At 42.8% G+C, this 15,321-nt stretch overlaps 1 protein-coding gene across 1 annotated transcript in view; it reads left to right on the plus strand.

Annotated features, from left to right (window-relative positions):
* The first annotated feature begins 7,656 nt into the window (after positions 1-7,656).
* Positions 7,657-15,321, plus strand: part of THBS4 (thrombospondin 4) — a 56,765-nt gene continuing 49,100 nt past the window's right edge. The window contains exons 1-2 of the mRNA XM_037032296.1: positions 7,657-7,970; positions 14,647-14,850. Coding sequence (XP_036888191.1) covers positions 7,886-7,970; positions 14,647-14,850 — 289 coding nt within the window. The 5' untranslated portion in view covers positions 7,657-7,885. The remainder of the gene's footprint in view (positions 7,971-14,646; positions 14,851-15,321) is intronic.

Below are 15,321 nucleotides of genomic sequence, written 5' to 3' on the forward strand. Positions count from 1 at the left end.
TGAAAGCTGGCTGCTGCGACCGAGATAAGAGAAGCAGTAACCCTCCAAGGACCAGCACCACAGCCTGTGAATCACACAGATGACTTTAGGGAGCTGCAATGGACCCGGAGCTCCACACAGAGGGCCCTGGGAAATGAGCTCTTATATTCCAGGGAGAGTGGGGTTGGGGTCCCAGGAGTAGTGGGGGTGGGTGAGAGACGGAAATATTAAGTAGGGCATCGGACTCTGACAATACCCTGGACGATCACTCTGTACCCCTGGGTGAAACAAGCTTGTCCTTGAGAGGTTCTTTACTGCCTTCTCACCGTTCCCTCCAAGGCCCTTCCTCACACCCCTTTCCCTCTTTCTGTTCCCTAACTCCCCTGCTGTATTTGCCCACTTCTGGTTGTTCTGCCAAAGCTTTTACTTTATTGGATTTGTCATGTGTACTTTTCTTTCCCACTGGTTCATCTTGAAATGCAGCAGTGAAAATAATCAATCCCACTAGCAACTATATCCACACTCAGAATTACTTTTGTGAAGAAACATGCCAGAACTTCATAAGGTAATCTCTTTCTGAGAATTCTATGGTTGGAATTTAAATTGACATGCTAAAATACGTTATGTGCCCAGGAAATTTAATGCTCATTAAATTCACATTTCTCTGGATGCAAAAAAGGAATCATGTTTTCATTAGATAGTTTTTTTCAAGTCAGTGACCAACTGCCTCTCATTTCTCTTGAGAAATTTTTTAAACATTTTATTTATTTATTTATTTTTAGAGAGGGGAAGGGAGAGAGAAAGAGAGGGAGAGAAACATCAATGTGCGGTTGCTTCTCATGCACCCCCGACTGGGGACCTGGCCTGAAACCCAGGCATGTGCCCTGACTGGGAATCAAACTGTGGTTCTTTTGGTTCATTTGGTTCGCAGACTGGCACTCAGTCCACTGAGCCACACCAGCCAGGGCTCTCTTGATATTTATATGAAGCTGGTCCATTTTAATGCCACTGGGAAAATATTGTTCCTGGAGAGAGGAAGGAGAGGCACAGTAGCTTTCATACTTATTACTCTGTGGCACTAAGAAACCAGTTGCAACTCTAATGCCTCGTGCCCCTCAAATTGCAGGTCTGGGTAGAAGATGGGAGGGTGAGGAATGGAGTATCAGCGACAGAAAGAGTCCGTTAGTATTTGCTTCCTCTTGCCATCTCCTTTTCTGCTTAATGAATAAGTCTAACATGATGGATAAACTTGTCAGAAAATGTATGGTCTAGAACAGGGGCCAGCAACATTGTCCGTAAAATCCCAGAGGGTTAATATTCTAGTCCTGCGCAGGCCCAGTGGTCTCTGTTGCAAACATTCAGCCCGGTGGTTGTGCCGCAGAAGCAGCCATGGACCAGTGAGCGTGGCTGTGTTGCAGTAAAGCTGTGCTGACAGACCTTACAATTTGAATTCCACACGATCTTCACATGTCAGAAGTCAAATTTTAAAAACATTTTCCCCAACCACTTAAAAATGTAAAAACTATTGCTAGCTTGCTGACCCTACAAAAAGAGGCGGTAGGCCAGATTTGGCCTGTGGGCCCCAGTGGGCCAATCCCACTCTAGACATTTTGTATATTAAACATATTCTTCACATTAAACCCATTGAAATTGAAGTTATTTGTCTCTTTTTGCCCATCTGCTTTTCTCTATTATTTTCTCCTCACACCATCCCCTGTATTCTGAGTTACCATTGCATCTTATCTACCTTCACCTATTGGTTTTTTGTCTCACTATGAACCTCAAGAGAATAAGAACCATTTGCAAAAGACCCACCTGTAAGCACCCAGCACTGTGGTGGGCACGAACAAGACACAGAGCCTATAGCCGACCATGTTGACACAGTCAGCTATCCCTTCTTTTCCACCCCCCTTCCTTTCTGGTAAACTCCAGGCCCACAATAGAGGCTGAGAACTCCAGTCCTCAGTTTCCCGCCTTTCCTAGCAGATAAGATGTGGGTATGTCTGTGTCCCACGGTGACCTGAGAAGTATGTTTGGGTGTCTCTAGGAATGATTTGCCTCTGTGAAGAGATAGACATAAACATAGAGATAGAGAGACAGAAAGAGAAGGGAGAGAGAGAGAAAAAGAGCAGAAGCCTGACCCTTTTGTTTTCTACTTTTGGATGCTGGCATGGAAAGATACAATGTCTGGAGCTGCAGCAGCCATATTGCACCCTGAGGGAAGTCCAAGAGCTGACCCAGGAGCATGATATTGTTAATTCACTGAAATCCACTGCAACTCTCTCCCTCTGGCCTTCATGGTATAGTAGATAAACCCCTGGGGGGAAATTCTGTTACTCTCTTACACAGACAGGCTTCATTAGTGTGAAGCTTATATTGTTAGATGTGACACATAAAATGCAAAACTATTAGAGGAAAACACAAAAAATATTTTAGTGCTCCTTGATTAAGAAAAAGCACATATCAGCTATTCCCTCCTTGGCAGCCCTAGACCATCCCACTCAAAAATGTTTTTATCTTTCTCAATAGTTCCTGGTCTACCTCCACCTTCCACTTCACAGACAAGCTTCTTGAAAGTTATTTTACTTTTAGTATTACCCTTACTATCTCCACTTCCTAGTCTGCCATCCTCATTCCTCAAATGGCAGTACTCTGCTTTTCTTTCCTTGACACTATGTTGTCAAGCTGCTCTCAACAGAGTCACCGATGACTTCTGTGCTGACAAAGCCAGCACGGTTTTTGCTCCTTATCTTGCTTGACCTCTCCACAGTGTTGATACTATTCACCAGACCTCCCCGACACCATGCTTTCCCGGTTTTGCTTTACCTCTTTCCATCTTTATTGCTGGCTTCTCCTTCTCTACTGGTCACTGACTGTTAATGTTCCTCAGTGTTCTTTCCTCATCTTACACACTTCTTAACCTCATCTTCACCTATGGCTTTAGCTGCTACCTACAAACTAATGATGCCCACACTTATAAGCCTCTCTCCCATGTAACTAAATGTTTAATGGACAGCTCCATTTGATTGTTTGGACGATGCTTGACACTCAATGTGGCCACACCAAATCCTCATCTACACCTAACAACTCAGGGAATGGCACTACAATAAGCCGAGCTGCCCAGGTCAGAACCCCAGACATCAGGACACGTTCTTCCCCTACTTTGTCTCGTGGAGACTGACTCCTTCCTTCACAATCCCAATGAAAAGCCAGCTCTTCTAAGAAGACTTTTCTCTAGTTTTTTAGATTTTATTAATTTTTAGAGAGGGGAAGGGAGGAAGACAGCGAGGGAGAGAAGCATCAGTGTGTGGTGGCTCTCTCATGTCCCCAACTGAGGAGCTGGCCCACAACCCAGGCATGTGCCCTGACCTGACTGGGAATCGAACCAGTGACTCTTTGGTTTGCAGGCCAGCATTCAATCCACTGAGCCACACCAGCCAGAGCTAAGAAACCCTTTCTAACTCACTCTAACTACAAGCTGCTTTCTTCTCAACATTTCCTTATTTCTTAGGAGACATGTCTACTCCAGCCCTTTTTATATTGTTTATATCATCTGCTTGTCTGATAGGCCATGAGCTGGAGAACTGTGCCTCATTCATCTTTGTGTGTCCACTGTCCAACACAGTGCTGGGCAGATGCTAGGAGACTGTTGATAAACATTTGTTGAATTAATTAATAAATAGACATATAGTAATTACATGTTGGATAACTGATTACATTAAGGAGAAAAAATTCTAATTAAGATTTTACGCCTGATTAGCAAATATTCTTACACGATACTTTGTCCATGATTGGATAGGAAACCCACATAATTTTTTAATTTAGAGTTGAAAAACTCTGCATGTATCTACTTTGGCTGCTTTATGAACACAGAGTTCATTCATAATTAGCAGTACCAACTTTCCTATTGAAAATGAACTACTAAAACCTCTCACATGTTAGGTTTTTTTTAGATTAAACATGCCCCCCCATTCAAGTAATATTATCTATTTGCTTACAAAACTTTTTTCCCCATAGATTAACCTCAATCAATTCAAATCAAATTAGCCCAAATTCTAAACTCCAAATGAACAGAATGTTAGCACATTGTGCAAGTTTGCTTTACATCCTATTATGTCATTGCACTCTGCATCACATTTCCGTAGCAAACACCGTCAGACAGCTGGCACTAATCTGGGGTTTTTTCCAGCACCATGATCCTTGTTATTGTTGGAAGGTGCGAGAACCACCAGGCGGGAACCAACAGATGGATGCACCGATGAACTGCTTAATGGAGTGGCTACTTTAAGAAATGCTACTTGTCAAAACTCTCTGGTCTGCGAGTTAGGTTGACATAGTTATTATCTGTAACAAACGTCCTCACAGCTGCATTTCTGGGTCTTTTTCTAAGGAATTTTTACACAGATTTAATAAAGTATATTTTTAAAGTTTAATGAGAGTTTTTTAGTAGTCTAGCCTTAGTGAGATTGAAACAGAGTGTGTTAACGTGGAACAAGGTAGTAGCCCAAACGTTGCGTTTTCCAGCCTGTGGCACAAAGTCATCACACATCAGAGTATAAATTCTGGTTCATTTATACAACCTTTAAATGTTAATAACTATCTTTCATTTCTACTCCCTTCAAGAATTCAAATGAAAAACTTGACGGAACTAATGATAAATTTATACAAATACCAATGAACACATATATATAAAGCTTCTACTTAGTTGTGCCAAACGGCAACAATATGAGCAACTTCTCCCACTTCTAAGGAACAGCAGAAGCAGCGTGGGAATCCCCACACCCCAAACGGGGTTTGCATGTTGAGATTGAGAACAACGCCACACATGCAGCAAAAGGGTTTGAAAAGGTTTATTTCTCACACAATGAGAAGAGAGCAGGATGATCTGAAAATGGCTTGAGAGAGCAGGGCATGGAGAAGAGCTTTGTGGGTTTTATGGTGTTTAGGGAAGCTGGCTGTGGCGAGGGGTCCCCTGCACGCTCCAGGGCTCACACAGTTTGAACTTCCGGCCAGCACCACAGGAGGGAGCACCCAAGCTTTCCTAACTGCCTGTCCAGACGTAGGGCTGAGGGGAGGGGAGTTGTAGAGCTTAAGAGCTGTCAGCAAACGTCAGAAATGAAGTCATGCTCTGTATTACAACAGTTAGAAATGGAAGGAAACCCAGTATATCAGTTATATATTGCTACAATGTTACATAACAAACAGCCCCCGAATCTCAATGGCACACGAAAGCAATGTTGATTGCTCACCTAGAGCTGGAGTCACTAGACAACTCTGTTCACCCTGCCTGAACCCACTCACCTGTCTGAGTCAGCTGTCAGCTGTTCCCGGCTGGCTTTGCCCAGCTACTGTGGTGACTCAGCTCTGCTCCACGTCTCTCATCCTCCAACAGGCTAGCACAGCCAGGCACGCTGCCGTGGCAAAGGCAGACAGAGGTACAGGAGGAAGCAAGCCCAACCACACACGTACTTTTTAAGTTTCTTCTTGTAGCACTTTGGCTAAAGTCCTATTGTCCAAGGTAGTTAGATGGTCAAGGCGATGGTCAAAATGGGAGGGAAAAGATGTGTATACAAAAGAGCATAGAATTGGGGCCATTCTTTGCAACCTGCCACACAAATGGACTACTACAACCTCTTACCCTACTTTATACCATGTTAAGAACAGGAAAAGTCAATTCAATAACAAAGCTGCTCACTTTTAAGTGCTGGGCACTGTACTTGGAATTGGGGCTACAATAGTAAATGAGATAGTGCTAAGGGGCACAGAGGCTGATGCTTACTGGGGGAAAGTAAGCAAATCAACTAACACATAATTAAAATAAATTAAAAGTAAGTGATAAGTGCAACAACAGATATTCTAATGAGGTGGCACAGAAAAGAAACTGATCAACTCTTTCACCTCCTTTACCATAGATTTCATAGCCAACTTAATAAATTTTATCATAATAAAATTTCCTCTTAATTCCAAGGACACAAAGAAAAAGCTGACTGAGATTTCCCAGGGAGTGGCTTCATTAAAATGCAAGCCGTTGAGAAGCAAAACTAGAGCCTGAGTCTGTTAGGCTAGCAGGAAGTCATTTGATTCTCTTCTTGCTCCGTTACACTAGGTAGTCATTCAGTTTCATCCAACATCCACTGCATACCTAGCCTTGCAAGCTCTTTTCCTGAGAATTTGCTAGGAACTGGGGATGCCTAAAGAAAACGACTTAAAAAATGACTAGAAAATGGTATCTGCCTTCAAGTAGCTTGTAGTTTAGTCCTGCTTAATCTCAAGTCCTCACTATCTAAAACATATACAAGCAAAGCTGTTCCTGAAAGAGAAGTTGGGGGTCTGGAGGCCCCTCTGACCCAGGCCACTCCTAGGGGCACAGTTTGGAGACATGAGGATTCTCTAGTCTAATCCATGTCATTTGATTATGGTCACATTGCTAGAAACATATACATTCTCTGTCTCCTCAGTGCTCTCATATGTAGACATGCTGTGGTTCATTTGTACAATGACTTTAGTGTAATGTGGCATTAAATGAAGCCTGGATTAGAATTCTATTAGACCTCAAATGGAAAAGTGCTCCAGAGGTAGCTTGCGAATCTCGGGGTCATTAGCTCTAAGTAGAATCGTAATTGGTGAGGGGTTACTCTAGCACAGTCCGGAAATAAGCCGATGAGTTAATTTTCCACCTGGTGGCAGGTAGCTTCTTAACCTTTGAAAGAAATTCTTTGAGACAAAAAGATTGTGTAGAAATTCTCTGAGACATAAAGATAGGGTAGAAATTCTTGGCTGATCTTCTCCAATATACGGAAAAGTTTGCCATTGTTCTGAAATATTTTTCTTCCAGTTAATCCACATTATATTTAAAAATAGGGCTCTGCCTAGGAGGAAGACTAATTCCTTATGTTTCTTCCCTCTCTTTCAGGTCCTACTCTCATACCTCTGAACTGTTGCATGGGGATTTTTGGGAGGGAGGGTGGAACAGAAATGGATAGACAGAAAGTGAATTGAAAATAAATTTTCCATAAAACACTACTGTCCTGTAAATGGTTCTGTCTGGATTCCTTGAGATGTGTCTTATTTCCTTTAAACACACACACACACAAATTTTCCTACTGTTCAGGTCTCAAAATTTGATGAGAAAAAATACTCAACAGTTGAGGTATTCAATAAAAGCTTGAAGAAATGAAAGAAGCCAACTGCTCTCTGGCCCACTTTAGGAGAACAGTTCCCGGAGAGCCTTCAGGTTTCATTCAGAAGGGAGCCCAAAATGAACGTTAAAAGCCTGTCCAAACGATGTTCTAAAACAAACGGAGTACACAAAGTGGACGAACTGATGGTGCCCAAAGCTAGCAGGTCAGTGTCACTTTCTTCGTCCTTCGCCCTTTTCTTCCCCTTCATCTCCACCCCGCCCTCCTGTGCGCCTCTCACCAGGCCCCTGCTGCCCATACTCCCCTCCCGCCTCCGAAGCCCCTCGCCCTCCGAGGCCGCCTCCACGCCCACCCGAGGACTGGAAAGGTCCGGGGCTCCTGCGCGTCCCCACGCTCACGCCTCCCTCCCCTCCTCCCAGGCTCCCCATTCCGGCCGCCCCCACTCTTCCCGGCAAAAGAGGATCCCAGCCAAGGGGGCCGCCCCAGCCTCGGCCCTCCCCCTCCCCGGGACCCGCCGGTCCATAAAGCTCCGGGCAGCGGCTGCCCGGCGCAGTCGACAGCTCTCCAGCTTCGCGCAGCGCCGAGACGCCAGCGCCGCCCCCGACGGCACCCCGGACGCAGGTCCTGCCGCAGCTCTGCACCGCGCACCCTTCACCTGCGCCGCCGCCCGCGGTCCCACCCAGACCCTGCGCGCCGCTGGAGGACACCGAGGCCGGACCGGCGCTGCCGTCGCTGCCGGGCGCCCGCGGGGAGCAGGAAGAGCCAACATGCTGGCACCCGGTGGAGCCGCCTTCCTACTGCTGCACCTGGCCCTGCAACCGTGGCTGGGTGCCGGCGCCCAGGCCCCCCAGGGTAAGTGGGCTCGAGCTGTGGTGGGGTGCCCCGCCCAGGCCCCTCATTCCCGGAGCCCGCCGTCCGGAGCTGCTCTTGGACGAGTGGGGAGACCAGTTCAGCAGCTTGGTTTCTCGCCGGGCACCTCTGTGTCTCTCTGGGGCCCGAGTCAAAGCATTTTGTGATTGGAAGCCGTGATTAGATTACAGAATTTCTGAGACTCCACTATCCCTCAATGAGACCTATTCCTTAAACAAGGGTTTCGGGAACGCAAAACTTTTCAGTCGATGGAAAGAGGTGCGGTTCACTAGCCGACACACTGCACGGCTCTAGACATCTATCTAACATGCCCGGCCTAGGGTAGCCTGGAACCCGGTTCTGTCCCCTTATCTCAGACTGGCCGGCCTACTCCACTCCCTTCGCCCCCTAAATCCTTCCCTATGGCGTGACCGACGTCCACCCAGACGTCGGGGACCTGCATTCCCAAGAACGGCGCGGCCTTCTTCTGTGTGCCCTGCCACTCGCCCTTTCCGCTCTCACTTTCTTGGACCCTAACACCTCCTTAGGGAATTGGCTTCATCTCTCCATTCCTGAGATGAACAGAACAGAAGGGCTGAGAATTCGGTCTTTATGAAGAAGTAAAAAATCGATAAATCCAGTGAAAAGACACCTGGATAAACCTCAACCCTCTTTGTAAGATGGGATGAAAATAACCATTAGGAAGACAGCAATTAAGCTTAAACAGAATTTTTTTTTTTTGTAAAGGCCAAAACGAAGAAATTACTGGGTTGGCCAAAAAGTCCATTTAGTTTTTTCCATAAATGACATTTTTCATTTTTACCAATAACGTTATTGATTTGGATAGTTTCAGTATGTCAGCTGTCTCCCGCTATTGGCTTCTAGTGGGTAGAGGCCAGAGGTGCTGCTAATTATCTTCCGATGCCTAAGACAGCCCCACAGCAAAATCTTATTTGGCCAAAATGACCAAGAAACTTTGCAAACCACGTTTGACATGTTCGATCAGTCACAGCACAAATACACTGCACAAATCTTTTTGTGTGTTTCTGTTGCATTTTTACCTTTCTTGAAATAATAAAGCATCATACATAAAAATGTTGCTTATTTTCTTCCATCTTCAATAAAGGGCTGCACAAAAATTCAATTTTTATTTTTTAAATGCACGCTGGTATGACAGCTATAATTATACAATCTAACAAAATTGTTTTGAATGAAATTAAGAAGCAAAAGATTTATACGATCTGAAGAGAAACCAGGGTAAGAATGAAACGCTACTCAAAACTAAGCACTACTAAAGCCAACTTACGGGGGAAAAACTAAATGAACTTTTTGTCCAACCCAATATTTAAGCAAGAAAAGATCTTAGGTGATGACCTTCATCTGTTTGAAATTGATGCCTGGGTTGATTAGTAAGGAAATAAAGCTGGAAGAGACAGCACTTGAAGGGAAGGTTAGTCCTCACCGGGCCAGAATGAAGAAGGCCTGTGAGGACATTCCCAAATCCCTCCCCCTCCCGTTGCAGTCATTACCTGTTTGAACTTTGCATGTCACCAGATCACTTGTTTTTATTCCAGACCAGCCAACCAGCAGTGTAGTTTCAAGGGGTACTGTACTGCTTTTAGTCTGTGTTATGTGTGAAATGCTGTAGTCGATAATATTTATTCATTGTGACCTTGCTTCTAGGAAAAGAAAGCTTTTTATTTAATTGAAGTATAATTGATATGTAATGTTAAATAGTTTCAGGTGTACATGATTTGATAATGGTGTATATTGCAAAATGATCACCAGAACACTTCTAGTTAGTATTAATCACCATACATCATTACAAAAGTTTTTTTCTTGTGATGAAACCTTTTGAGATTTACTCTCCTAGCAAATTTCAAATCTACAGTACAGTATTATTGACTATAGTCACCATGCTGCACATTGCATCCCTGTGACTTATTTATTTTATAACTGGAGGTCTGTACCTTTCGTCTCCTTCACCCATTTCACTCATACACACACACCCAACCCCACCGTCTGGAAACCACAAATTGGTTCTTCGTATCTATGAGCTTGGGGACATTTTTGTTTGTTTGTTTTTTCAGTTCCAGATGTAAGTGAGATCTTACAGTATTTGTCTTTCTCTGTCTGACTTATTTCACTTAGTGTGATACCTCCTAGGACACAGGTGGCAAACACAAGGCCCGTGGGCTGAATCCAGCCCTCCACCTTGTTTTATCTGGCCCAGCACCTCGTTTCCAAGCAGCAGTAGCACGGAGCTCTCGCTTAACTGTTAAGGAGTAGTTACATTTGTACAGTCCTAAAGTTACATTCAGCCCTTTGAAGGCAACTGAGAGGCTGATGTGGCCCCTGGTAAAAATGAGTCTGACACCCCTGTTCATCCATGTTGTCACAAATGAGAACATTTCATTTATTTCATGACTGAATAATATTCCATTGTGTATATATACATACACACCATATTTTTTGTATCCATTCATCCATCTGGGGACATTTAGGTTGTTTCTATATCTTGGCTATTGTAAATAATGGTGCAGTGAACATGAGGATGCATATATATTTTCAAGTTAGTGTTTTTGTGTTTGTTTTTGATAAATGCCCAGAAATGGAATTGCTAGATCATATGGTAGTTCTATTTTTACATGTTTGAGGAACCTTCATACAGTGTTCCCCAGTGGCTGCACCAGTTTATATTCCCACCAGGAATACATAGGATTACCTTTTCTCCAGCTCTCCAAACACCCTCACCAACTCTCGGTGTTTCTTTTTTTTTTTTTTTTTCAATTAGCCCAACAGGTATGAAGTGATAGCTCATTGTGGTTTTGATTTGCATTCAATTACTGATGGTAAGTGTCTTCACATGTACTCACTGACCACTTATATGTCTTTGGAAAAATACCTATTCAGATCTTAGGCCCATATGAAAATCAGATTGGGTTTTTTTGCATGAGTCCTTTATATATTTTGGGTATTAACTTATCAGATATATGGTCTGCAGATATTTTCTTCTACTCAATAAGTTGCCTTTTCATTTTGTTGATGGTTTCCTTCGCTGTGCAGAAGCTTTTTAGTTTGATGTAGTCCCACTTGTTTACATTTGCTCTTGTTACTGTTGCTATCGGAAAAGCAGCTGTTCAACATAATTCAAAAGTCTTCTCATTGCAGACCTTTTAGGCAGCAGGTTTGAATCTATAGGTATAGTATTTTAGGTTATGTGAATTTTGACATTTGAACATACAACGTCCTGGTGAGCTACAGGAAAGGGTTTTGCTTTTGCTCAGACAGAGCTGCCTGTTTTCTTATTTATTTTTTTTGTAAAACCTCACCAGAAGATATGTTTTTTGGTTTTCTAGAGAAACAGAGAGAGACAGACAGACATTGATTGCTTGCCTTCCCTATGCTCCTTGACTGGGGACCAAACCCACAACCAGGCAAGTGCCCTAACAGGGAATTGAACCCGCAACCTTCTGGTGTACTGGGACGACCAGCTGAGCCCCCTGGCCAGGGCGACAGAGCTGCCTGTTTTATGCAGACTTGAAATCAGCCTATAGAACCTAAATTATCTGGTTAATGTAGTTGCTGTAGATTATCTGATTAAGTAAAGTTTCTGATAGATTCTTTTATTGAGTTAATTACCTTGCAGTTATCAGCTCAATTGGATAATTCATTTATCTCCTTTCTCCTGCGAGCTAGCCGCATTAGTCTTATTCGGCTGTATTCAATTTCCATAACGCAGTCTTTGGGCTCCTTGGTAGCAGTGATTTCACCTCTAACACTAGAAGGTTGTGCTTGGATCCTGGTGCTATTTCTAAACTGTAATAACATTATAAGGAAATTGCAGTGTCCCATTTCCTTTTCAAAACACTCTCCAAATTCATTACTAACTAATCCTAACTCTGCCTCTTGAGAGAAAAGCCAGTGCATTAGATGAACCGAACAGATTGAAGAATGGGTAAATTTAGCTTGAGCTAATTTATGGGAGCGATCATAGAACAAGAATCAGGAATTCTTGTTTAGTTTTAAATGAAATTTCCATCCTTTAACCACACATGTCCTCCTGAAAATGCCTTGTCCTGAATAGAACTTTCAAACATATTGCCCTCACTGGCGGAAATGTGAAGTTTCCAGTTCTCAGGAAATTTTTTAAAAGTTCTGTTTCTCTTTCGAAGTACAGTAACTGTAGTCCTCATGTTTGGGGGAAAGTGGGGTGCTCGAAGGAACATAATAGCTGTCCTGCTTTCCAACATTTCTAGTAGGAAATTCATTATTGTGTAGGCCCTGGGTCCTCGTGAAAGAAACAACAGGTTCAGTCTGAAGACAACCTTCAGTCTGAAGGTTGTCTTTTGAAAAGAGTAGACTTTGCCTGTTTGTTTTATAACTTTTGTTTCCTTAATAAAAAAGCAACACATGTTCATCACAAAAAACAAAAATAGTAAAGTGGGTCAGTGAAAGGAAAGGCGATTTAAATGTTTATAATTACAAGCTAACGCAGAGGTCACTGCTATTCATGCTGGTGTTGTGTTGCCTTTCAAATCTTTTTCTATGCAAACATATACATTTCAAGGAGGATCCTGTTATGTACAGTTTTATAATTTTTCCAGCTAAGATATCACGAACATTCCCCATGTTTGTAAGTAGTCAGCTCTACTACCTTTGTTAATAATATGCACTTTTTAGAAGGACCAAAATGCATTTACCCAGGGCCCTAACAGAAGTTGTTCCCGGGGTTTTGATATCATGAATAATCACTTGTTGAACAGCAGCAGTTCCCTAGGGCGCTCCGTCTCTGTCAAGCCCTCCTTCTCCGCTAATGACACTTTGCTTCATGACAAAGTGCTGTGCCCATAGAGCTTCAGGTTTCCCGCCTCTTCCATTGAATTTTGATGTAATTCTTTCCTGAACAGAAATTCTAGAATTACCACTGGTGGTGAATATCTTCGTACCTGAATCATTTGCCATGTTATCCATATTTCCTCAGGATAAGTTCCTTTAAGCAGAATTGCTAAGTCAAAAAGCATGTATGCCTTAGGGCCTTTGCTACTAGTATTTAAACTGTCTTCAAAATGTTTATTCTAATTAAATCTTACCCTCCGGTATATGAGTTCTCATTTCCCTGAACCCTTACCAACAGTTAGGGATTATTGTGTTTATTGTTCTTGCAACTTAGTGAAAATAATACAATTTAGGTTAGCAATTCCTTCGTCATTAGCTAAGCATATGAACATTTATATGTAATTATTTGCCATTGTAACTCTTTTTCTGTACGTTGCTTTTTCATGTATTCTGCCCATTTTTCTATAAGGATACTTGTTTTATTTATTTTTAAGAGCTACTTATAATTATGAATACTATTACCATTTTAGTAACCAGATTATTGTATCCAGGAGACATGTATGGAATTGTTCAAACAACATTTGCATAAGCCAACAGAAAAACTAAGTACCTTATAGTGAGTAAGACTCAATTTGGCCATTGCCTTTTAAATAACTCTAGATGTACTCTCTCATACTTTTCTTAAATATTAAAAAAAATTGGAGAGAAAGTGCTACTGGCTTGATCAAAAGCAACTTATCCCTGGCTGTTGTGGCTCACTCAGTTGGTTGGGCATCGTCCAATAAAACAAAAGGTTGTCGGTTCGATTCCCAGTCAGGGCACACATGTGGGTTGCAGGTTTGGTTCCTTGTTGGGGGGGGGGCGGGGGAAGGAGCCAATCAATGTTTTTCTCCATCTATTTCTCCCTCCCTTCTCCTCTTTCTTAAAAAAAAAAAAGCAGCTATACCAACTATACCTTTTGTATACCAACTCCATCAGTCAGGTTATAGTCAAGAAATAAAAAAACACATTATTTTGTTTTGTTTTGTTTCCACATTGAGATTTTCTTAACAGAGAAATATTGGAGAACTGTCAATGCACAAAGGGAATATTTAGGTCTCACAAAGGTAGAAAACCACTTTAAAAAAGATTTACATTCTTTTTTTAAATATTTATTTTTAGAGGGAAGTGAAGGGAAAGAGAAAGAGGAGAAAAATATAAATGTGTTTTTGCCTCTTAAGCACCCCATACTGGGGACCTGGCCCACAACCCAGGCATGTGCCCTGACTGGGAATCAAACCAGCAACCCTTTGCTTCACAGGCCAGTGCTCAATCCACTGAGCTACACCAGCCAGGGCCACTTTTCTGACCCTTTATCTCCCCTCACATCCATGCTGTATGCTGCATTCCCTCTATCATTAATCACTGCCTAGACGAATACAATTGACTGTGGTCTAGGAGGTACATAAGAACCCTAAGGACACCAGAAATTCACTACTTGGGAAACTAAGAAAAGCAATAACTTGGATGCTCTCACCTTGTTCCCCTTGTACTTTAAGCCTTCAGTGCTTTGTCCAGTGGGCGTTTTCAGAGCCACTTCTTCAGCCAAATGCAATTCTGGTCTTTGCAAACTTAGTCTTCTCCTGGGGACTATAACCTAGTGGTAAATATTGTGCTATATGTCTTCTAGTTCAAACGTCTAGCCACTGTAAGCTAAAGAACTGGGGAGTTTGGCAAGGTGGAAAATGACCACATTAATGTACATTACTTTATAGCTTTCTGTCGAATTGTCCCCCCTCAAAAAAAGTGTTTGCCCCAAAGTTAAGTCTTTCACTGATCCCTTTCTCTCCATTCTCCCCAGTTTTTGACCTTCTTCCGTCCTCCAGCCAGAGGCTGAACCCAAGTGCTCTGCGGCCAATCCTGACCGACCCCACCCTGAATGAGCTCTATGTGATCGCCACCTTCAAGCTGCAGACTAAGAGTTCCGCCACCATCTTCGGCCTTTACTCTTCAACTGACAACAGCAAATATTTTGAATTTACTGTGATGGGACGCTTAAACAAAGGTAAGCAAATTTGCAGAAACCATCTTCTTAAAACTCCTCTTTTTTCATTCCAAAATTTGAGATCTACTTTTCTTAACATGAGTCTCTTGGACAATCCTTTTTCTCATCCACTATTCCTTTCAGTTTTCGACACCAAATTCTTCTAATTGTACATTCACCTATAAAGGGAGTTTGAATTGATGTTGAGAGAAAGAATGAAGAATTGCCTGTGGCCAAGATGCCCTCTGACATTGTCCCTTATGTTATTCTGGATCCAGTTCTGGAAGGGATTAGACCCAAGACAATGAGGCCACTATCTTGGTCAGCTCAGGCTGCTTATAACAAACACCATAAGGTGACTTGAACATCAGACATTTGTTTCTTACAGTTCTGGAAGCTGGTAAGTTCAAGATCGAGGTGCCAGCAGATTCGGTTCCACCCAACCTGGGTCCTGGCTTGTAGATAACCCCCTTCTCACTGTGTCCCCTCATG

Source organism: Sturnira hondurensis, unplaced genomic scaffold (genome assembly GCF_014824575.4).
Source record: "Sturnira hondurensis isolate 20B ecotype Veracruz unplaced genomic scaffold, ASM1482457v3 Scaffold0021354, whole genome shotgun sequence".
Taxonomy (NCBI): Eukaryota; Metazoa; Chordata; class Mammalia; order Chiroptera; family Phyllostomidae; genus Sturnira; species Sturnira hondurensis.